This window comes from Trichosurus vulpecula, chromosome 5 (assembly GCF_011100635.1).
Source record: "Trichosurus vulpecula isolate mTriVul1 chromosome 5, mTriVul1.pri, whole genome shotgun sequence".
NCBI classification, from domain to species: Eukaryota; Metazoa; Chordata; class Mammalia; order Diprotodontia; family Phalangeridae; genus Trichosurus; species Trichosurus vulpecula.
In genome coordinates, this window is record NC_050577.1 from 218,766,130 (window position 1) to 218,790,956 (window position 24,827).

General features: G+C 42.0%; 1 protein-coding gene across 4 annotated transcripts in view; it reads left to right on the plus strand.

Annotated features, from left to right (window-relative positions):
- The window catches only part of NTN4 (netrin 4), a 247,983-nt gene that overhangs the window by 183,606 nt on the left and 39,550 nt on the right, over nt 1-24,827 (plus strand). For all 4 annotated transcript variants that reach the window (XM_036759925.1, XM_036759923.1, XM_036759924.1 and 1 more), the window contains exons 4-5: nt 9,455-9,581; nt 14,497-14,685. In XM_036759925.1, the coding sequence (XP_036615820.1) occupies nt 9,455-9,581; nt 14,497-14,685 (316 nt within the window). The remainder of the gene's footprint in view (nt 1-9,454; nt 9,582-14,496; nt 14,686-24,827) is intronic.

Here is a 24,827-nt window from a genome sequence, read left to right on the forward strand (position 1 = left end):
CCGAAAAATTGATTATAAAGCAAATAAAATATTCCCATCCACTTCCATTATAGTTTCAATAGGGCAGGAATAAGTGGGAAATTCAATTCAACAAACATTTAAATATGAGCTCTTTATATTTTCTCTGGGCCTTAAAATAAGGGGGTGAGACTAGGTGGCCTCTGAGATCTCTCCAGCTCTAGATCTGGGATCCAGTGATCTTTCCTAGAAAAGATATCAGAAACTTATTCCATGTCCACTCCCAAAATGATTCTGTTAATTTCTCCAGAAGCATAGACCACATTGGCTCCCAGCCTTTCTGATCCTATTTTGGTGAATTTCTGTAGCATAAATCACTATCAAAAGAATGGGTAACCTATCTTGGAAGCCAGAAGGCCATTGTTTTTAACACTGCTTACTGGCTGGAAAAGTCTTCATTCAGGTTCAAGGAGAGTCTGAAAAGTGGAATAGAGTGGGGAGAAATGTGTGCTATGAGAAAGATGGATCGCCATTTTGGGGGGTGTAGTTACTGTCACTCTGGCATATGTATGGCAAATCTCAATGGCAGCCACGTACTAGGGGTTAAAAGGGAGAAATAGGCACTTGTGTTTCCTTCTTATGGGATACTGAAAAATACAATCCTAACTGGTAGCGTGTGGGGCTAATTGCAGGAAAAGCATGATGCTATGCCTCAGCAATTCTTCTCTACTCAGGAACAGTTCTAGAGTGGTTCCTCCCACCCTTCAGTGCTCACTCATAGGAAAGTTATCCTACCCTCCGCTGCAGACTCAGGCTCAGAATCTTGAACCTAGTCCAGCAGCCTCATAATACAAATAAAGTAAGGCCCAGAAAAGCCAAATCATTCATCCAAACTGTGCATGACTCTCCCATATGACCTCTGTTACCAAAGTAGCTGAGGATTAATAAACATATTGTTTGAACCAGAGGATCTCTTTTCTTTACATTAGATTTCTGGTTACCTGTTATTCTAGGCACAAGCTTGTAGGAGTCTCTGGATCAAAACAGTTATAAAAATGACCAAGAAGAAAGTCTCATTCCTAGAGTCATGTGTTAGAAGAGACCTTAAGAGTGCGGCTTCCTATAGTATACTTTACAGGTCATTCTCTAGCGTCACTTAGACACTTCCACTAGCAGAGGGCTCCCTATTTAACAAAGCAAATAATTACAGTTTTGAACAATTTTATTCAGAAGGTGCTTCCTAATGTGTAGAGAAATCTGATTCCTTTTCATTTCTACCCATTGGTCTTAGTTCTGCCCTCTGGAGCTGCAGAGACTTAAATCTAATCCTTCTTCCACTTGACAGCCTTTCAAATATTTAGAGATAACTATCAACTCCCTGCCCCCCCCCCCAGTCTGTCAACCTCAAACCTTCTCCCCCACCCTCAGTCTTTTTTTTCCTTCTGGCTAAATATAACCATTTCTGTCAACCAACCTTCATATTACATGGTTTCTAGTCCCCTGGTTGCCTTCCTTTGGAATGTTCCTATTTATCCATGTCTTTCCCAAAATTGGGAGCCTATAACTGAACACAGTATTCAGCTATAATAGTTGACTCTTGCAATGAGTTCTCATTACTTTCTGTTCTAGTCAGACTAGCTTAATTGCTGTTCATAACATCCCCACCTCCATGCCTTTGCATACGGAGTCCTACATGTCTGGAATACCCTCCTTCCTCACTTCTACCTTAGGAGAATCCCTGACTTCCTTCAAAGCCAAGCCTCACTACCATTGCCTACAGGCCTTTCCTTCTTCCCCCAGTGGTGGGCATTATCTACCTCTTAAAATTACTTTGCTCACACTTACGCAGGAGCAGGTTCTATCCTCCTAGTAGAAGTTAAGCTCCTCGAAGGCAAGGCCCCTCTTGTCTTTGTGCACCCAAATTGCAAATCATAGTTCCTCACCTGCACATGGTTGCTTCTCCAATGCTTGTTGAATGGACAAACCAGTTGTAGTCTGATAAGAACAGACAATTGTGGGAGGCTTACCTCTCTTGCATGGGACACCAATCAGTAACAAACAAACTCTACTGGATTTGGGCAGGGAGACTTTTGACATCAACAGAGAAGAATAAAGAATTCCCAGTCTAACAGGGACCTTAAAGAACTCACAGGATATCAAAGAAGGTTGGTAACAAAAGGGAATTGCAATCCAGTCGTTAAAGTTAGATCTGAAACCTTGCAACTCTACAGATAGGCACGGAGTTCTTCTTCAGTAGTTGTACTTAAGGCCAGTCCCAGGCATTGTTTACCTAACCCCATTTGCCTGATCCTTCTCTACTTATTTGTGGACCAGGTCAGATCAGTTTAGTATACTCAAGGTCTCTTCTTCTTGAAGTGTCTTTTTTTTTTCAATGAAGACCTAGTTTTACTTGCACATTCTTCACGAGCATCAAATTGTAGGTGATCTCTCAAGCTTGAACAGCAATAGTTGTATCGCTGAGGAAGGATTTCTTGTTTTAAATACTCTAGGTAATGATTTACAGCTATTTTTGGTACCTTGTCAAAATGACAGCTCCCTGAATTTTTCTGTATGCAAAAAAATTTGCTGGGCAGACATTATTCAGACCCTGGGAGGTTTCTCCAAATCCTCAGCATGTGGGAGCAAGGGAATGCTCTGAGGTCCTCCCTGGGGGGTGGGAGTGGGGGGAAGAGGGAGGGAAATGACCCGTCTTCAGCATCTCGTGATACATGTGAATGTTTGATGAGGTGACCCTCAATGTCTGGGATGCCTATGGCCTCCCAAGTCTGGAATTCATAGCCTAAGACAAACTCTTAAGCGGAAAGAGACTAGACAAATCCAAGATCAAAAATGGTACAAGGTGGAGATAATAAAAAGAGGTCCTTTTTGAATGCTGATTGCCATTTTTATGCCTTTGGAGCCCACACACAATCCTGGGGCATACACTGGAGAAAAGAAATGAAAAGAGAGAAGTGTGGGAGAGCAATGTAAAGGAGGACCGAAGGAAGAGCCAAAGAAACATGTGCATCACTCCCATGTTCAAAAACTTAAAATGGCTCTTCACGACAAAGCCCCAAAGCCTTAGTTTGATATTCAGGACCCTGAACTGTCGAACTGTATACTGACTCTCCAACTTCTTCTCCAATTGCTCGACATGAACTCTCAGCACCAGCCACATACCCTTTTTTATTCCACCTTCATGCCTTTGCTGTCTTGGTTCTTAATAAGCAGAATGCACTCTCCCTCGCCCCACCCCCTTCTTTGGTGATAGAATTCCTCTCCACCCTTCAAGGTCTAGCTCAAACTCTACTTCCTCCACCAATTTCTCCCTTTTCTGAACCATTCTACTATTCTTTTGCTCACTTATTTGGACTTTAACCACTTCTTACCTTGTGTTGTTAGTAGACTTTTTCTTGCATATGTGTCTTCCTTCCCTAAGCTGCTTGTGGGCGGAGTCTGTGTCTTACACTTCTTTGTATTCCCCACAGCATAAACCATAGTGCCTTGTACTTAGTTGTCAATCAATAAGTATTGAGGGATTGGTTCTAGTCAGCTGGTGGGGGCAGGGGCAGATGCTGCCAGTGGCAGCATCTATTCTGTTCTATGGTGCTCATGCGGTAAGTCACCTAAAAGTCAGGAGGTAGAGCCAGATATCTGTGAGGTCCCTGACCACAACGTGATGTTCTACAAACCTCTGTTATTATACAAGAGCATAACAAAAACAAAGTAGAGGCAGTGTCTATAGTGGAGTCAGGAGACATCTAGGTTCAAATTCCACCTCGGACATTTCCTAGCTACCTCACCAGGGACATCCTTTTCAATAGAAAAACCACCTGATTCCATGGCAGATTCTATAACAACAGAGTATAAGGGACTCTCCAGTTTACTTTCTTGTACTAAGATTTTGTTGTGTCAGGGATTTCTTGGAATATGTGTCAGGGTGCTATACCAATGAGGGGGAAGGAGGGACCTTAGAGCTGCACTTGAGTAAAAAGGCCCACTAGCCTAGTCTGGGGCCACTTATCATCATGATGATGATTTCCCACTCTAACAAAAACAAGGTCAAGAGCCCAGTTCCTCTGAGTACCCCCTAAACAAAGAAGGACCTGACTCAAGACTTCTGCTTTCCCCCAGAAATGCAAAGACAAAACACTGTTCCTGGGACCCAGACCCCAGTGGACCATTCAGTTGGAGTAACACTGATGCAAACGGGTGTACAAGAAGTGGGGTAACCCCAGCATGATAGGAATGGAGGTCCCTGGTTCTCCCTTTTTTGAGGACTGTGCTAAGCTAAGAAATAAGTTGTTCAGCCCTAAAGAAACGAGTTTCTGTGTCAGCCAGCCAGTCCCAGGCCCTTTCTAGGTTCCTAAATAGAGGCAGAGGAGGAAGTCACTACTTGATTAGACTTATTTCAGCTTGTGTTGCTTTTGCTGCTGCTCCTACCCTCCATGTACCCCTTATTTCCCACCATTAACCATTCCTGTGCATTGGGCCTTTTCCCCTGTCTCAGAGTTTGGCAGCTCCTCACTAATGGGTCCTGTGCAAGAGGTGGCAGGGGGCTCTCAGAGTCTTATTTCTTATAGGCAGCTAGCTGCATTGTGCATCATTCCCAGTGCAGTTACAGCCTGTCAGACACTCCTGTGGCTACATCAAGCAACATAACAGCTGTGTGTAACTAACACTATGAAATAGTGTTGCTGGCTTGGAAATCTTGTTATATAAATATTGCAGTTGTAATGGAATTTTAAGCAGTGAGATTTGACTCCTTTCTCTAGTGACAGAGGGACTTCGTCAAGATGCTTGAGACACATAACATTTATTTATTCTATTTTTAGTTCAGGTAATTACAACCCTCCCACCCTCCCCAGTCCCCCTACCGCTCTCTTCCCTGGCACACCCCATGGAGCATACCTGGCTCACCAGAAGACAACTGAGGAGCTCAGTACTCAGCTGCACCCATACATAGTCAAGCCTGAGCATATAGGGGAGGAGGATTCCCTCCCTGTGATTATCCCCATTATAGATTCTTTATCCAATGTTCCCACCTCTATTAATATATCCTCCTGTGCCCTCCCTAATCAATGCCCTCTTTGATGCCCTTTCTTAATCATGATGGAATAGATACGGTTTATTCTAGGAATTCTGACTCTAATTCTACCCAGCCATTTCAACAGATTTGACACAACAGAGACTTAATTTTAAAAGTATTCATTAAGCTCTTCCTATGTGCCAGGCACAGCAAGATCAAGGTATCAACACTGTGTTCTTAGAGCATCTCTCCTTCCCCTACCCTTTCTGCTGCTCTTCTCCAGCTACATCATCATGTCTTCAATACTGACCTGGTTCTTCAAGCTTAAAGAATTTTCACTTAGTGCCTTTCTCCAAGATTCTCTTTTGTTTGAAAAGAGCATTGAATAATCAAAAGCCCAACACGAAAGCATATGGTCTTTATTGAACAAACTCCTGGTGCAGAAGTTCTGTGATGAGACAAATTTACTTCTCATTCCTGAGAAGTGAAAAAGCTGAATAAAAATAGACCTAATAGCAATAACAGGTCTAAACACCTCTGCAAAAAATTGAAGAAGGAAATACCTGGGCATAACTTTCACTCTTCAGAAGCACTGGAAGTGGCCCACATGTTCAGCTTGGCAGGGCACTTCAGTTGCTGAAAAACGTGGAAACAAGTGGTATCGGGCTTGGCTGGACCTGTACAGAGAATGCTTACAAACCCATGGACACACTGAAAAAATCATGTCTGAGAAGAGCTAAGTCCTCAATTGGAAATTGTAACCCAGGTGTGGAGGACCTGAGACCAAAGAGGAAAATTCTTGGCTTAGGGATAACCAACAATTACGAAGCACTTTGTTGGGGGGGAGGTGGAGTCCTGAACTGTGATTACATTGGTCTAGGGAACTCCCACTGAGACCATTCCTTCTATCAATCTAGCAAGAGAGCACGTACTCTGCAAGTTTTAGTTGTAGAGAGTTACCTGGGACACTGAGGGCTCAGGTGACTAGCACCAGGTCACACAGCCCTAGAATGTGTCAGAGGTGAACTTGAACTCTTTCTGCCTCCAAAACCAGTTCTCTATTCGTTGCGTCTTATAGCTTTTCATATACCACTTAATGGTTACATCAAGGCACTTTGACACGGATTATCTCATTTAGCCTCCACGGCCCAACTGGTACAGGAGGCTTGGAGCTTAGTCTGGAAGTCAGGTAACAAGTATGTGTTAAGCACCAACTCTATACAAACAATATATAAACAGAACAAATTGGAGATAACCAACATAAGCAAGGCACTAGCATGAAGAAACATTAGGAAAGGCTTCTCTTGGACAGTGGGATTTTAGATGGGGCTTGAAGGAAGCCAGGAGACAAAGATGAGGAGGGAGAGCATTCCAGGCATGGGGATCAGGAAGGGAAAATGTCTGGAGCTGGGAGCTGGAGTGTCTGGTGCAAGGAACGGCAAGGAGGCCAATGTCACTGGATGATGGGGTGCGTTGTGGGGAGTAGGGTGTAAGTCTGAAAAGGTGGGAGAGGGCCAGGTTATGAGTACTAAACAGAGGGTTTTATGTCTGATCCCAGAAGTAATAATAGGGAGCCACAGGGGCTTATTGAATAGGAGAGGTGACATGGTCAGACTTGTGCGTTAGGAAAGTCACTTTAATAGCTGAGTGAGGGATGGACTGGAGTGGGGAGAGACTTGAGGCAGGTAGAAAAACCCATAGGCTTCTGTAATAGGCCTGGGGTGAGGTGGCAAGGGCCTGTACCAGAGTAGTTGCAGTGTCAAAGGAAAGAAGGGGCTATATACAATGCAAAGAGCGCATCACCAGGCCTTGGCAACAGAGTGGGTGTGGGAAGTAGGAGAGAGAGTGCGGAAGGACACCGAGGGGCTGAGCCTATGTGACTGGGATGTTGTTGGTGCCTCTGTAATAATACAAAAGTTAGGAGGAAGAGAGAGTCAAGAGGAAAGCTAATAGGTTCAGTTTGGAACGTGCTTATGGGACATCTAGTTGAAGATGTTCCCCAGGGAGCTGGAGATGCAAAACCGGAGGCTAGGAGAGAAGTTATTTATTGTCATTCAGTCGTGTCTGACTCTTCGTGACCCTGTGGACTATACTGTCCATAGGGTTTTCTTGGCAAAGATACTGGAATGGTTTGCCGTTTCCTTCTCCATTGGATTAAGGCAAACAGAAGTTAGGTGACTTGCCCAAAGTTACACAGCTAGTAAGTGTTTGAGGCTGTATTTGAACTCAGTTCTTTCCAACTCCAGCACTCCATCCACTGTGCCAATTAACTGCCTCAGGAGAGAGATTGGGGTTGAATAAGTAGCTTCAGAGTCATTGAATCCATGGGAGCTGATAAGATTTCCAAGGGAAATAGTCTAGAGAGAGAAGAGAAGAGGACCCAGGACAGAGCCCTGGGGGATACTCAGTGTTAGAGAATAAGTCTGAAGGGCTTCAATTTGGGGTTCATTCTTTTTTTTGCTTTTTTTTTGGAGAGGGGAAGGCAGGGCAATTGGGGTTAAGTGACTTGCCCAAGGTCACACAGCTAGTAAATGTGTCAAGTGTCTGAGGCCGGATTTGAACTCAGGTCCTCCTGACTCCAGGGCCAGTGCTCTACTCACTATGCCACCTAGCTGCCCCTGGGGTTCATTCTTTTCACTGTGCTACACTGCCACTCAATTGGTGGCCAAAGCTGACAATGGTGGTAGCTGAGCATCTCTAAAATATACTTAAGAGACTTGTAGCATCATGACCACATGGAGTTATATTATTGCTCAACCTCAGTCCACATTTCTCCCATTTTAACAAAAGAAAACAAAACCAACCTTTTTTTCTGTCCCTTGAGTAATAAAGAGGCTGTTCATTCAACAAACAAATTTATTCAAAAAAATATTAAGTGCTTGCTGCTTATAGAGCACTATTCTATTTAAAAGCAATCAGAGAAGCTCTGCATCACACAATACAGTTACATCAATAGAAAATAACTTTCCTCAGTGATATAATTAATATTTACATAGCACTTTGCGAAAGTACTTTCTTCACTACAACCTGGGCAGGTATAAGTATTGCAAGTATTATTCACATTTTTCGGATGAGGAAAGAGAGAGAGAGTCGCCTGAAGTCAGACTGTTAGTAACTGACAGCACTAGGATCGGAATCCAGGTTCTCTAGTTCCAGATACAGTGCCCATTCCACTCCACCAGGCTTTCTCCCCAGAGTGATGACTCTATTTCCTCTTATTCTAAGAATACCAGGAAAAATCTTTGCTTTATATGCCATGCACATTTAGATCGATGTTCCTCAGATCAGGGTAATTCTTGAGCCTAGAAGATATTTCCACATGCATTCTGTGATATTTTTAACCCTATAGAGCATATTATAATTATCACATGGTTATGGTTAATGGTGATTTCAAATATAAATTAACATTTTAGTTGTAAGGACCACTTATTTCATGGAAAAGGTACCAAAAGAAAGAAAACTCTTAAGAAAAAAACAATCCCTGAGATCATGAATCAGTGAGAGCTAGATGTTATTTTGAGAGATCAATTTCCAGATTGAATTCCAAGGGTGTCTATCTTACCTTAAGACCCTTTCACCTGGTTTTGAATTTTAGGCCAGCAAGGTGGGTCAGTAGATAGAGTGCTCTTGGACTTAGGCTCAGAAAGAGCTGACACTTAGATGGGTGACCCTGGGCAAGTTACCTACCCTTTTCTAACCTCAGTTTCCTCATCTGTAAAATGGGGTTAATAATAGCTCCTACCTCCCAGGGTTGTCATGAAGACCACGTGGATCACATGAAGGATCATAAGTAAAGTGCTTTGCAGATCTTAAAGCCATAGATTGTTGCTTTCTTTTGGTTTTTTTGCCATCAGTGCTTGAAGTGTTATCCCTGTGTCCATTCACAGCATTTCAGATGTGCTGAAAAATAACTAGTCTCCACAAAGATGACTTCTGCTTCCTCATGTTCACACTTTTGTTCCTGCAATTCCCTCCCTTTATGATGCCTTCCCATCTCTGGAGATTCTAGCTTTTCAGATCCATTTCTGCTAACCATCCTTGGCCAGTCCATCCTCCTCAGAACTCCCCTAGTACTTCTGTAGCAATAACAAAAACATGTATTTCTTTGTATCACCCAAGCCTAGTACCTTCCCCATAGTAGATATTCAGTAAATATTTTTTGGTTGGTTCGATTACAGATCTCTGGGTTAATTTGCCTTACGATGCCTTCAGTACACACTGAAAAATGGCTCTGTTTGTGACATGTTAAGTTAGGACCACACATCCAACAATCAGAAAAAAAAGGTGTTATTCAATCTTCAAAAATCCCCAAATACACTGAACACAGGATCTGCTGGGATTGCAATTAATCCTTCAAAGCAACTAAACATCAAGAGGGGAGAGCCAGACACTGTGTCTTAGATTGTGGGAAGCCATCTCTTCCCTGGCACCCCCTGCAGTCATGTCTCTGATTTATTTTTGTTGTAGGTGCATGGAAAGTGTACGTGTAAGCACAACACCGCAGGCTCCCACTGCCAGCACTGTGCCCCCTTCTACAACGACCGGCCCTGGCAGGCTGCTAACGGCAAGACGGGGGCCCCAAATGAATGCAGAAGTAAGTAAGTGACAAATCCCAGACATGCAGAAGCCTTCTTTGTACCATACTCTTCTAGGCACACTGGTCTCCTGAGTCTTTAGAGGCAGCAGGGTAGAAGAAGACAGACGATTCTACCTTCTTCCAACATGGCCCATGGCACCCCCCAACCAAAGCATCAACCATTGGAAACTGGCAGTTTGTAAAGCTGCCAGGAGTTGGTGACTTTGCTTAGATCCTCTGTAGGAGCCCGGTATTAATCCCATGACCTGCTTCTCCATGCCACGCAAACCTCACAGAGGGGTGGTCATACCTTGGACTCCTCCATTAGTGCACATGTTCCACTTCCTCAGTCAAAGACTTTGCATTCCTGTATGGGACCATAACCTCCTATCATGCCATCTCTCTTTATGCCTCATCCCCCCTAAACCTGTTTTTCACACTTATCAAAATCTTCAATCCTTTCACTCCTCTATACTTTCTTATGGAATTGTCCCAATTTTCACTTAATATTTCCCCCTTCCAAATCTCAACCCTCTATTTAAGCAATTCAGTTCTATACTGTCATTTATTCTATAATCCCTTGACATTCTGCACTCTCTCCTCCTTCCCCACAGTCTCTGCCAATGAGGCCCTTTCCTTGGTAACATTAGCCCCAATGATCTCATCTCCTCCTCTCTTCTCCAGCAAATTGCAGTCTCAATCATCTTCTTTCTCTGATTCCCAACCTCATTCCTTCCTTTGTCTCCAAATATGCTCATGGTATTCCCCCAAGGGTCTGTCCTGGACCCCTCTTCTCTCTTCACTCTTTCTTTCTTCGTGACCTCATCAATTCCCTTTGGTTGAATTCTTTCTCCATGCCTGTGACTTCCAGATCTGTGTATCTGGAGAGTCCCAGACCCTCCCCTGGGCTTAAATCCCACATCAGCAGCTACCTGTTGGACTTCTCAAACTGGATGTCTTGGAAACATCTCAAATTCAACACACCCAAAACAGAAAGGATTCTCTTTCTTCCCCCAAGCATAACCCTCTTTCAAACATGCCTGTTTCTTTCAAGGACACCCCCACTCTTCTGACATTCCAGGTTCAGAACCTCAGCATTATCCTGGACTCCTCGGTCCCCCTCACTCCACAGATCTCATCAGTTGCCACATCTTGACATTTCTGTTTTCATATCTCTAGCATCTGATCCTTCTCTCCACTCACACAAGCTCTCATCACTTGTCATGTAGATTTTTGCTAATTTATCCTAATTGGTCTGTGTATCAGTTGGTATCCCTGGTCTCCTTCCAGTCCATTCTCCACAGAGTTGCTAAGACGATTTTCCTTAACTGAACTATGACTCCCCTTATTCGGTAAACTCCAGTGTCTCCCTGTCACTTCAGGGATACAGAATAGACCCCTTTATTTGGGTTTTAAAGCTTCTCATAACCTGGCTCCAGCCTGTGTTTCCAGCCCCATTGCATCTCATTCCTCCTCCAGCACTCTCCAGTCCAGCCCTCTCTCTGCTCCTCCCAAGAGCCGTCCCAGCTCCCATCTCTGTTCTTTTGTACTGGCTTCCCCCATGCTTGGACAACCTCCCTTCTGTCCCATAGAACCTCTGTTTTCCTTCAATTCACAACTGAAGCACAACCTTCTAGGGAAGATTTTCCTCATCCCTCCCCAATTGCTACTGCTCACCCTACTTTATACTTAAGAATACAGATAGAGATGATTCCTGTAATTTCACTGGTATAGGGAACTCACTCCTTGGTGATGGAATTTCCTCAAGCAAGGCAGATCCTCTGGGTTTTGCAGTGAACAGAGTGCTAAATCCAGAGTCAGGAAGATCCGAGTTCAAAGTCAGTCCCAGACACTTATTAACTGTGTGGTCTTTGGCAAGTCACTTAAATTTCTTTCTGCCTCAGTTTCTTTATCTGTAAAATGAGAATATATGTAAAATACATATATTGCTATGTAATGCTTAGTTCTCATTATTATTATTACTTTATAATTTATAGTTCTATAGCATTTCCTAGGATATCGAGATATTAAATGAATGATCCAAGGTCACACAGTCAGTGTGCCTTAGAGGCAGGTCTTGAACCTAGGTCATCTTGGCTTTGAGGAAAGTTCTCAGTCCATTGCCTTTTTCATTGATTTCTATTTATTTGTGTACATTCTTTTTGAATTTATTCTGTCTATACTTATTTCGTACTTGTTCCCCCCCCATGAGAAAGTAAATTCCTAAAGAATGGGGATTATTTCATTTTATTTGTGTCTTCAGGCCTAGCACAGTACACAACACTTAAAAGGCTCTTAATTAATACTTTTTGAATTAATTGATTGGCTTTGTAAAGCAGGATGGCTAGATATATGAAGTATGTGATCAAAACTGCCACAATGTCCCAGACAAAGAAAAAGATTTCCTCAAGGGTACTTTGGATGATAAACCAGATTCCAAATCATAAACTGTGTTGCCCTGTCCTGGGCAGCCATGAGTGAGGGTGCATTTCCCCCGGTACAGCCCTGAGAAGGTGGTCGAGGAAGGGAGCTGGGGAGGGGGTAAACCATGATAGCTCCAACCATTTGCTTGCTCCACTTCTGCAACTTCACCTCCAATTTTTCCATCTTAGTCAAGCTTCTGTACTTTTTAAAATATCCTATAAATTTCAAAATCTCTAGGGAAAAAATCTTTTTCTTTTTTTATTTTTATTTTTGTTAAGGGGATTCCTGATCGAGGTCATAGATGAGCAGCCTATAGCACTGGCTAATAATGCATGGAGCCCAAACAGGATAATTACAGAGACCTGGGCAGTTTGCCAACTGCTGATATGGGAGGACACCTCTAACTAAAGCATTTGTTCTAGGCCATGACTATGAGCTTGATGACTAGAATTATGATTCCTTAATGTTTCCTCTATAGTTGGTGCTAATTTCTCTCTAGGGAATTGAATTAACATCAAATATCAGACATATTCCTGTAGGCAGCCTGACCTTCATGGATTTATCCTGTTTATTCTCCTACAGAGGAGAAAAATCCAGTATCCCTTCATCATGCATTTACTAAATGCCTATTGTGTGCCAAGCACCAGGGTAGGCATGTGGGACAAAGACAAAAATGAAACAATCCCTACTGGTTTTACTCATGTTCACTTTGTATCCTAGTTCTCACAATGGTTCATTGTGACTAAGTCCCCCACCTTGTTAGCCCAGTACTAATAACAGAGCCCTGTCTTGTTCAACTATTCTTATATTTCTCTCTTTCTACCTTGTCCTACAGCCCTGAGGCCTTATTCTCACTAGGTACTAAAGCTCTGTCCCCTACACCCAGTCCTCTGGGCTAGGTCCTTGTTTCCTGATGCTAGGTCTCCCCAAACTGATTGCCTGCCTGCTCCCTACTACTCACTGTCTTCCCCACCTGGATGCACTGATGCTGTACACAGCCTGTTTGCAGGAATAGTCTCCTCTTACCCAGTGTTGCTCTCCCCATGCCATTCGTCTGTCTACTTTGATCACTACCTACTGTTTATTGTTATGTTCCCCAACCATCTGCTTGGACTCCCTCCTAGTGTTCACTGCTAGGATTGCTCGCCTTATTTTGGCAGATCCATCTATCCTCAGAGTCTCAGTCTCAACCTGCCCCAACCACTGGCCACCAAGTTCTGGTATTGACAGAAACTTAGATTTTCCTAGTATCTATAAGATTTAAAGCTAGGTATTGTGAGCCCCTTCTTTTCAGGCTTCAATTAAGGATATGACCCTTATTTTGTTTATAAGAAATGTTAACGATTGCCCCTACCTATATATCTGAAATCATAATGGTTTCTATGTTCCTTATCATGTTTTTTTAGAGTTTTTTAAATTGAGAATCTGACCTAGTACCATCATATATTAAGAAAACACTGAAAAAACAATGGCAGGAATGTTTTAAAGCAGAATTGCAGTCAGTGAGGAAGTTTATATTTTTATTTTGACTCTCTTAAAATAATTTACAGATTTTTTCCCCATTTCCTAGAGTGCCATTCTGGCCCTTCCCATAGAAACCAGTCACTCATTTAAGTTCAATCAATAAAAAGAAAAGAGTATATTTCTTGAATCTGTTGAAAGATAATCTGTGAAATATTTCTAGGAAAATTAGTACTTGAGAGATAGGGTAGCTGGCTTACAATGGGAACTTGATTTCTCTACCCTAACTTCATATTCTCTAGTTCAGCTACACCTCAGAAATATTATTCCAAGAACAATCACTATTTATATTTGTTTCATTTTGACCAGAACTTTTGGAAGTCACTCCTGAGTGTTAGCTTAGGCCAATCCAAATTCAGCAAGCACTTATTAAGCCCCTGTATTCAAGGCATTGGGCTAAGCACTGAGGAAACAGGGATGAAACATATGGCTCCTGACCTCATGCAATTTCTAGTCTAATCTGGGAGATATGGTATGCTTACATATGCATGTAAGACGAGGTATACCCTGTAGGCAAAGGAGAGATCCCAAGAGAGGGCCAAAGGAAAATCTGAGGAGGCAGTATCGCTTTCATAAGTGGTCATGTTGTACTAGTTTTCGAGCTATCAGCTGGTTAAACTGGTTACTCATTAAAGCAATCGGGATGAAGCCGGGGGATGCCCAGAGACAGGCCATGATCACTGTAGGGATTTTGCAGCTTTACTCTTTGCAGAGAAGTAAGACATTTTGGTCTGTAGAACTTCCTCTCTAATAAAAATCTCCACCCTGGAAATTAGTGATGTTCCACAGTTCCTTTGCTTAACAAACAAGTTTTAACTTTGTCAGTTTCCTTAGGACATAAAAGGTCTTTGAAATTGCAGTGTTTTAAAAACAGATACCCAGTTTACCCTGACTACGCCTTAATGCTCTGAGTGTCAAAAAGCCCCATCACAGCTGGCATTCCTGTCTCATTTTTCATCATGTGCTTTCCTTCTCTCCTCTTTCCCAGCCTGCAAGTGCAATGGCCATGCTGACACTTGTCACTTTGACAAGGATGTATGGAGAGCATCGGGAAATCGGAGTGGTGGAGTGTGTGACAACTGTCAGCACAACACAGAAGGACAACACTGCCAGCGGTGCAAGCCTGGCTTCTACCGGGACCTTCAGAGACCCTTCTCTGCTCCAGATGCCTGCAAATGTGAGTGACAACTAGGGAAGAAAGAGAGGTTTAAAGAGGAAGAGAAGAGAAGGTGCCTTCCACTGTTCATTATTTTAGTCTAGAGGGGATGGAAGGAAGGAAGGAAGGAAGGAAGGAAGGAAGGAAGAAAAGAAGGAAGGAGAAAATGAAGGAAGGGAGGGAGGAAGGAAGCAAGGAGGGAGGAAGGAAGAAAGGAAGATGGGGATACAAATAAAAAATTCATGGAAGGTTTCACACAAATCAAATGAAAATGTCTCATGGTCTTTAGGGTTTGGTAGCAAAAGGATGGTGATGCTTCTTCTTTAATAAGATTTCCAATCAGTTTTTGATGTTAAACTGTCTGACAGCACCAAAGACTTTGGTGGCAAGTACTTTCCTTTCTTGATCTTCAGTAGCTGTGGCTGCAGCCCCTACAGGAGTGGTTGCCTGGCTTCATCTCCACAGGGATTCCTTCCCAGGATGATGACTGAGGGCATGAGTCTGGAAGCCTCAAGGCTATTCCCAAGGCTTTGGGATTCAAGGTCCTGAGATGTTTTCTTCAGAGTCTGAAGGGAGGTGGTGGTCAAGATGGTGGTGGGGGTTTGACTTGCCTGGGTCATTCTTCCTCATGTGTCTCCCTCTGGGGGCCTTACTGCTTTACCTCTCCTGGCTTGGCTGCACTGCACGTGGCATTTGGCTCACAGCTGATGATGAGTAATGTGAATGACAGGATAAGAATAGGGACAGAGCCTCTGATTTTACTTCTATTGGAAATTCCCTCTTACTAGTGCAGGTTGGCACCTTCTCTAGATATGACCTCAACCCCTAGAGAGCTGCCAAAGGCATTGAGAAGTTACATGTAACTTGCCTTAGATCATACAGTCAGTATGGATCAGAGGCATGAATTGAATCCAGATCTTGCTGCCTCTAAGCCCTGCCCTCTACCCACAATGCCACTCTGCCTCTTTAGTAACATTAATATCAGATGAAAACACCATTATGTCAAATAACACTAGAAAACAAGGCTCAAATAAGAGGACAAAGAAAGAGCTAAGAGAAGGATTTTGAAGGAAGAACTATCCAGAAATGACCATTTAGAACAAAATTAAGCCATGTCTAGTCATAAGTGAGGAAGAAGAAGCTAGGCGTGGTTTTTACATTTTAAAATAAAGTGTAAGTGTATTTTAAAATGTAAAAACCATACTTAGCTCACTAGTCAAACAAAAACAGGCTCCAGAGGTGACCCTGGCCATAGTTTGCTGACCCCTGACTTGGAAGATTAATTTTTAATTAATAAGAAGACTACAAACTGAACCAAAATATAAACAGAATTTAGTTAGTGAAATGAAAAAGAAAGTTTATTTGCAAATTGCTATTGTGTCATTCTAGGGTTGATCACTTAAAGAACAGAACAGATTTGCTTTCCCTGGGACTTGACATGGCTAAACAATGCACCGTGAATCATAGCTAATGTGGTCATTACTTTGCCTCCTAAAATGGCTAAAGTCTTAAACAGCAGTTGTACTTTCTGCTGCGTTGTTGGCTTAAACCCAAAAAAGATAGTTTTGAAGAAAGTAGAATCCACGGAGATCCATGTAACTTATGTGGCGTTACATAAAACAGGTAGCTACGAAGGGAAGTCCATGTGAGTGTGTATGTGATAGAGAACCCGAAGAGCCAGCCCTGGAAGGGAGCCGGTGAGAGGCGGAGCCATGGCCAGACTGCGGCCCTGCTGGGGATGTCTTCCCATGCTCTTCTTGTTTCTCCCAGGCTTGTCAGATGGTTAACAGCAAATCCTGAGCTCCTGCAGAACAAGGACCGATTCATTTTGGTTTTCTAGCTATACGACCTCATGCATTATAGGAACTTCATAAATGTTTGTGAATCGACTAGAATCACATTAAGGTTCAGTAAAAATTATTGCTCCCCATTTTAGGGTCTCTATGGCCTGTTCCCCAATGCCCTAAATCTAATGGCCATTGGGAGTGCCTTATTTTTAAGGCAAAAGCTGATTTTAAATTGAAAAGACCCTATCATTTTGATTGTTTTAGTCTAGAGGGGAAGGAAGGAAGGAAGGAAGAAAGGCTCCTTCCCAGTCATTTATGGGACCCTGGCTACTGCCTTTTCCAAGTCTTATTAGTCTTGAAAGAAGAGGGGGTAAATTAGCATTATCATATCCCCCATTCTAAAAAGCAAGAAGACAATGTGGTATCCACCAATAACTACAATGTCACAAACCTTTTATTTCACAAGGGACATGGAAAGAACTAACTTTTTAAAGGTTGATTTGTAAAGCATGATACACAAAGGAAGGAAAATTGAAGAACTCACCAAGGGATCCAACAGGGACAAAATTTATAAAAACAAAAGAAAAATGCCCAAGACTTAAAATAAAATGTTTTAAGTGGGAATTTTGCCCAAGTAATCAGGGCCAAAAGAAATACTTTCTTTGTGGGGTTATCGTTGTTTTTAAACTAGAGCTCTATTTTCAAGTTATGCCCCACAATCCTAGTTAATGTAAAATGGTTGCCAACCTTAAGTCTATAAATTAAAAGATCCATTAATTTTAGTAAACTTGTGAAAAGGGAGACAGATAGGATAACAAGAATTATTTTGTCCTGCTCATTCCTAAAAGACTTGTGCCTGAAAGATTTTATATGCTTTGCCAACCAACCAGTATTTAGCACGGTGTTTGATATATATAACAAGGGCTTAACAAATGCTTTTTCATTCATTCATCCAGTCCAACCCTTTCATTTTATAAATGAGGAAACTGAGGCCTAGAAAGGTTAAATAGCTGACGTTTGACCTCACAGGTAGTAAGTGGAGGAGTCAGGATTTGAACTCAGATCTCCTGTCTTCAAAGCTATTACACCATGGTGCATTTCTGACTCTGTGTGACCGTAAACAAGTCACTTTCTTTCTGAGCCTCAATTCCCAAATCTATAAAATAAGTATAAAAATATTTATATTACCTACCTCAAGGAGTTGTTATAAGGAAAGTGCCCTGAAAATATTAAAGTAATGAAAAAGTGTGAGTTATTATTAGAAGTGCTTAATAATATGGTCAGTGTGATATGTTTGAAGAGATTCTTATTTCCCTAGCACCATCAATTGACATGGGACTCACCTCTCTGGGCTGTATGAAAGACATGGAGAAGATACAGGCTTTCCTTCTAGAACTGCCATCTCTATACTATGTAATTATAACAAATGACAAATATTTATCCAGCTTCCACTGTGTGTAAAGCATAGCTGTGCCCTCTCTGGGAATTGATAAAGAAGGTAAAGATTCAGCCCCTGCCCTACTAAAAGCAAAATGTGTGGATGGGTGTGATCCTTATTCTGGACCAAGTAAAACCCATGATCTAGGGAGCAGAAGAGTTCCTAGTATTTTTGCTTCCATTTTAGACAAAGGTAAGATTTGAGAACCTCTTATCCTAGCAAAGAATTCCCATGAAGGTGCCCAACTGTGTGTCTGGACATAGTAAGTGCTATATAAAAGTCAGCCGTTCTTATTTTTAACAATGAAGAAGGACAAAGGGTTGGTGTCATCCTCAGGAGACCTAGAAGGTAGCTGGGTATGCTCATGACAACTTGTGCTCACTGCCTCGCACCAAGTCATTGCTCACTAAATGCTCAGCTGAAGAGCGGTAGATTGGAGGTAACTAAGAATGTTGTATGTGTACATTTACATCGTGTGTGCGTATCTAGATAGCTATTATATATGTGTGTATGTATTCATATATCCATGTGTGTGTATGTATATGAAACTGCAATAAAACCAGATTCCTCAAATTTAGCAATACCACAATTAACAAGTCCTCTCAGAATGAAGTTTCTTTGTAATTAAACACATTAAAAAAAACCTCTATGAACCATGCAAGTCAAGCTATTTTTAAAAATAGCATTTATATAATGCCTTAGGCTTTGCAAAGTTCTGTGCATGTTACCTCATTTGATGAGCCTTCAAAGCCGTATGTGCCAAGAATGCTTTCTTACATTTCTCTTTGTCCCTGCCCAGTGAAAGAAAGACAAAGGGCTGCAATCTCAGGTGAAATTATTAGGTCTGAAAAGTTTTTCTTCTTCTACCTGTTCACCCCTCCTTCCACTTGGGTTTCCTAACCCCCTGTCACCCATCATTTTAAGAAGGCATCTGATAATAGTCATTTGTATTTGTTTATTGACTCATTGATTAGTTTGTTGCTGTTAGAGCAGCTGGGTGATATGGTGGATAGGGGATGGGGTCTGAAGTCAGGAATACTCATCCTCCTGAATTCAAATTTAGCCTCAGACACTTGCTAGCTGTGTGATCCTGGGCAAGCCACTTAGCCCTGTTTGCCTCAGTTCCTCGTCTATAAAATGCAGAAGGAAATGACAAAGCACTCCAGTATTTTTGCCAAGAAAATTCTGAATGGGTCACAAAGAGGTAGACACAACAGAAAAATGAGTAACAACATTTGTATTTGTTTATTGATTCATTAATTGGAAGTAAATAATACAATGTAGTGGAAAGAACCCTGGATTTGCAGCCTAAATCCCCAAGTTCAAATCTGATTTCTACTATTTGGACAAGTCACTTCATCTTCTTGGCTGTCTCCTCTCCAACCATCATCATCCTCTCCCTCCCACTAGAACTTGGGACTCTCCATTTGGGTCCCCCAGCTCTGATAGGTGAGCTTTTGCCTTCTGTTGCTGGAGTGCAGGCCTCCACATCATTTTCTAGCCATCTTCTCCCATGCTGTCTGCTCCCCAGCCATCATCCTTATCCTCATATCCCTTCTACTGGAATCTCAGACTATTCCCCTAGGCCTCCTGGCTCTGAGAGGTGAGCATTTGCCTTCTCTTACCTAGAGTCCAGTCCTCTAAGCCACTCCTGACTGCCTCATTATGCCCTGTATGAGTTCGCTCCTCTCCTTTCTAGTTCCCCTCGATGTGTGGTCTTTCATTAGAGTGGAAGGTCCTTGAGGGCAGAAACTATCTTGCTTGTTTGTATATGTAGTCTCTGACACTCAGCATTTAATCTTCTCTTCAGGAGAACTATCAATGGACAGGCATTTGTTATAAATGATTATTCCCTTCCCTTTTTTGCTTTTGTTTTTACATCATAATCTATATTCCTTCCCTACTCACTGAGGCTTTTTTTCAAGTCAACTCAAATCAATAAGTATTTATTAAGTACTTACCATGTACCAGTCACTGTGCCAAGCACGGGGGATGCAAAGGTGGGCAAAGATAGCCATGCTCTCAAGGAGCTTATATTCTAAAGAGGGAGACAACATGAAAACAGGTTTTACCAACTATGTATGTGTAGTATAGGAGAGATGTTGCAAAGGCAGAATCACTAAGACTTAGCGACAAATTGGCTGGGGAGCTCAGAGAAAGTGACTGGGAGGATAGTGGCCCCTCCATAATAACAAGGAAATTAGGAAGACAGGACAGTTTGGAAAGAAAGATAATGAATTAAGTTTTGGATATGCTGAGTTTAAGATAGTTTATAAGACATGCAGTTCAAGATGTTTAATAGGCATTTGGATCTGTAAGTCTGACAGTCAAGACCTATGGGCCGCATAGGTAGATTTAAGATACAAAGATGACCATTGAATCCATGGAAGCTGATGAGATCACTAGGTGGACTAGTACAGAGGGAGTAGAGAGTAGAGCCTGAGACAGAGCCTTGGAGGACCAAGACCAATCATGTTCATCAGGCACTACCCAGGTGAAAATCTGGCAAAGGAGACTGAGAAGGAGCTGTCAGAACCAGGAGAGAGCAATGTCAAAGTAACTTAGAAGAGAGTATCAAGGGGAACAGGGTGATCACAACATGTCAGGAAAGATGAGGCTTGAGAAAGGCCATTAGATTTGGCCACTGAGGGATCACTGGGAGCTTTGGAGAGAGAGCAATTTCACTTGAATAAGTTTGGAAGCCAGCCTGCAGAGTTAAGAATCTGAGAGTAAGAGAAGTGGAGGCACCCATTGTAGAAAGCCTTCCCAGAGGGTTTAGCCACAAAGAGGGGAAAGGTAGAAGGTGAAAGCTAGGAGGAACAGGTGAACCAAATGAGGGTTGTTTTGAGAAAGGAGGAAACATGGGTGTGTTTGTTGGGAAAGCAGCTAGTAGGGAGAGACTAAAGAATAGAGAATGGGCCTGATAGGGGGATGATGTGCTGAAAAAGACAGGGTGGGATGGGATCACATGGGCACGTTAGAAGGGTTTGCTTTGGCAGGCAGAAGAGCTACTTCTTCATGTGAGACAGGGCGGGAGGAATCAGTGGGAGAAGGCCTCTGAGCGATGTGAGATGAGGGGAGAGGATAACACTCTCAGAAAATAGCCTCAGTCTTTTCAGTGAAATTTGAGGCAGAGTCCTCAGCTGAGAAGGTGGGGAGGGAAGAGGAAGCCATGGAGGTTTGAGAAAATGAAAAGATAACAATGATTAAGAAAGAAAGAGGAAGTTCAGCAAAACCAGCTGACACATTGCATTTGACAGGATAAGCAGCATGCCACCCCCATATTCCTCCACCTCTCCAGTGAAAAGAGGGAAGTACATTCTCTTAAGTCTTCTCCAGGACCAGCCTTGGTCATTATAATTATACAGCATTCCATTCCATTTTAACTATTCTTTTACATGTATACTGTTGTTGTCCTCATGTATATTGTTTTCTACATTCTGCTTCTTTCATTTTATGTCAGTTCATATAATCTTCCCGTGTTTGAATTCTTCATATTTGCTCTTTTCCTCCTTATATTCAGTAATAGCCCATTACATTTATGTGCCACAATTTGTTTAGCTACTCTTTAAGCTTTTCATTTTTCAGATGAGAAAACTAAGACCCAGAAAAAGTTGACTTTCCTAAGCTTCCACAGCTAATGAACAGTGGAGCCAGAGCCAGAATCCAGGTCTCCTGGCCTCCTGTCCCATGGTTTATCCCATCCCATCACAGGTTTCTCCAGTCAGTGCTGAATTCCCTGCATAGGCACATGCACAAACAGATTCCACTGACACTGTGACCGGATTTACATGGGGATACTCATAAGGGAGTCAGTCCTTTAGAACAGAGATGACAGACATACAGCAGCAAAAGTCCCAAGTATGGCCCAAACCAAATTGAAATGAAGTTGGGAAATAGTTAACAAACTAAATAAAAATATAATAAAACATATTCGATATGACATTTTAAAACCCAGTCAATATGCTACATGTAGGGAGGCGTATGTATGGCAGAGTAGCTGCTGTTTGTTCTTAAGTTTGCACCACAGCTTTAGGAGACTGGCTGAGGCATCTTTGTCCCTTACTCCCTGGCATGGTAAATCCCAAGTGTCCTTTGGTGAAGCTCAATATCCTCGCCTCTAAAATGATGATCTCTCAGGTCACTTTCATTTCTAGAAGTCTGTGTCTAATGAATCATAAGCATAATCCTGTGTTCACATACAGGAATTAATCATATACAATAATAGCTAGTAGACGTGGGCTGTCCACCATCTGTTGCAATGCCAGAAACATAAATAGATGGGAAGCTCCACCCTTACCGCACCCCTAAGGTTCTTTCTTCCCAGCACATATTGGCCCAGCAAGAGTAACTCTTCCAAGCATCCTGGTGAGATTTATGTGGTTGCAGAGGGGTGGCAACAGGGAGGAGGCAGGGCATCAAACTGTTCATTTGTGCTTAGTTACAGAGTTAGTATGCACAAAGGATTAAGACTGTCACAGAAATGTTAGGGGAGTCTTTTCTTTTTCCTATAGACGTGCTGAGAGTTAGGGCATTAACATAAAAGGATTCAGATCTAGTCTTCCTTCCTGACCATGCAGCCATTAGTGAACTAAGTTAGAAAATGAAGTCAAATTTGATTAATTTGTTAGTAGTAACTTTTGTTTGGGATCATGTGGAAAGTTAGCTAGCCTACTCCCAAATAGAGAAGGAAACCCCGACTTTCCCAGGACCCTTTTTTGTCTCTTCCATTCTCCCACTAAGTACTTTATGTTGTGGTCAAGAAATGTGTACTTTAAGTTACTGGTCAAAGATTGTGTTGATAATGAGACTGGACCAGAATAAACAGAGTTCTGAACCGGATCTAACCAATAGATTTATTCCTGTGGGCAATTAAATCATCCCTGTTTATTCTCACTTCCTCTTTATTCAGTCTTACACTGACTCAACTGTTGGGAAGCAGCTGATCAACTACTGTCTTCCATAGCCAAGAAGCTCCTGCCGATTCCAGCGAAGCTGTTTGTTTTTTTTAGAGCTAGTGAGAGCATTACTGAATTTACTTCTTTAGCTCTGAAACAAATGTCAGTGCTTTTAGGGTCTGTAGTGATGAGGGGAAATGTTAACCTCATTAAGTCAACTTAGGGCTGAGAAGAGAAATGGACTCAAACAGACTACCCATTAATACATTAAAATAGAAATACCCATCATTTTAACGTATGTACTATGAGGAATACTGTGTCTAACAATAGATGAAGATAGTTAGAGTATCTGGGCAGGATCAATATTAGGGTAGCAACTTACTTTTGGATCCCTGAATTTCTGTTAATAGCAGTTTTTGAAAGCCTAAACAGCTCCATGAAATCATACTAAAGAAATTCAAGTTGATGGAAGAAGTCAGATTGGACTAGGATATTTAAAACACGGTTGGGTGGTTTTCTTTAAACAAGAAAGTTTTGTCTGCCCCTTCACCAGACTTCTTCTCTAATCATTCTCATCTATTTTTTCACATCACTAAGAAATATAAAGAGAAAAGCTTTAAGTTCCCAGCCCTGGTTTTTTTTAGACACCTCTACTAATCTTCAGAACGGCTGGGTGGTACAGTGGATAGAATACTGGGCCTGGAATCAGGAAAACCTGAAATCTGCCCTCAGTCACTTATTAGCTGTGTTACCTTGGGCAAGTCACTTAACCCTTCAGTTTCCTCATCTGTCAGAGGATCTGGAGGAGGAAATGGCAAACCTCTCCAGGATCTTTGCCAAGAAAAACCCAAATGGGGTCACAGAGAGTCAGACACAACTGAAACACTGAACAACAACAATGCTATTCTTCACCGTCATACAGGTCATGTGTGCTGGATAGCATTAGGCTGGTTGATACTGCCCCTATATTTGGACTAGCCTACAAGGTTTTCTATCAAGTGCACCAGCCTATTGGGAACTAAGAAGACGTAGTAATTTTTTAGATTTCTTCCTTTCAAGTGAAGTCTTAAAATGCAATGGAGATGTGAAATCCCTCCACCACTGGCCTAGCTTCATAGCAAAGAATCAAGTACTTACATTTAGCATTCATAAATTGGGGCTATGACGGAGAGGAAGCATGGACACCCCAGTACTGTCTAACTTTGTCTTAGTTTGCCAACCTCATTCCCAGGTCCCCTACACCCCAGCATCTCTTGATTTCTTAGAAGTCAACTAGATCATTAGTTGCCGCTTAATAAAAATTTGAGTGTTAAACTGAACAACTGATAGAAATTTTTTGAGAGAAGATATCGACATCATTTTTAAAAGATTACATATTAATGATCATCCTTAGCTTCATCTTGTGCCAGAATTCACTATGGAGTTCCAGTAGATCCTAGGGGATTGCTAAAAATCTGGCTAGATGTCTGAGAAGTCTTGGCAAGAGGCAGATTTATGCAGATAATATGATTAATGGATATTTTTCCTGACACTCTGGTAGACATAAACACTGATAAGCAGTTGGATCAATTCTTTTCTCCCCCTTCAAAAGTCCTGACCTTACTCCCTGTTTTTCTCCAGGAAAAAAAATTGTATGCTTATTTCAGTGTGGGAGAACTCCCTCTCATTTACAGCGTGTGGATTTGTGACATATAAATAACTTGCTACATAAATTGTTATGAGACAAAAATTGCCTCACCCAAATAAAACACAAAATACCACATGCATTGACAAATGTCTATATTAGTCATTTTAGTACCGTCTAGTTACAACATATACTTACTTGCATAACATAAAATTAAACTGATGTGTGTATGTCAGTGTCATTGTTTTAAAAATCATTTAGCAACTCCCTCCCCTCTATGCAAAAATAGGGGAGTGTGGGTGTGGAATATTGCATATACTACCAGGCACCATTGAGCAATCAATCAACAAGCATTTAAGTACCTACTATGTGTCAGGCACTTTGCCAGATTATGAAGATACAGTTATAAATATTGA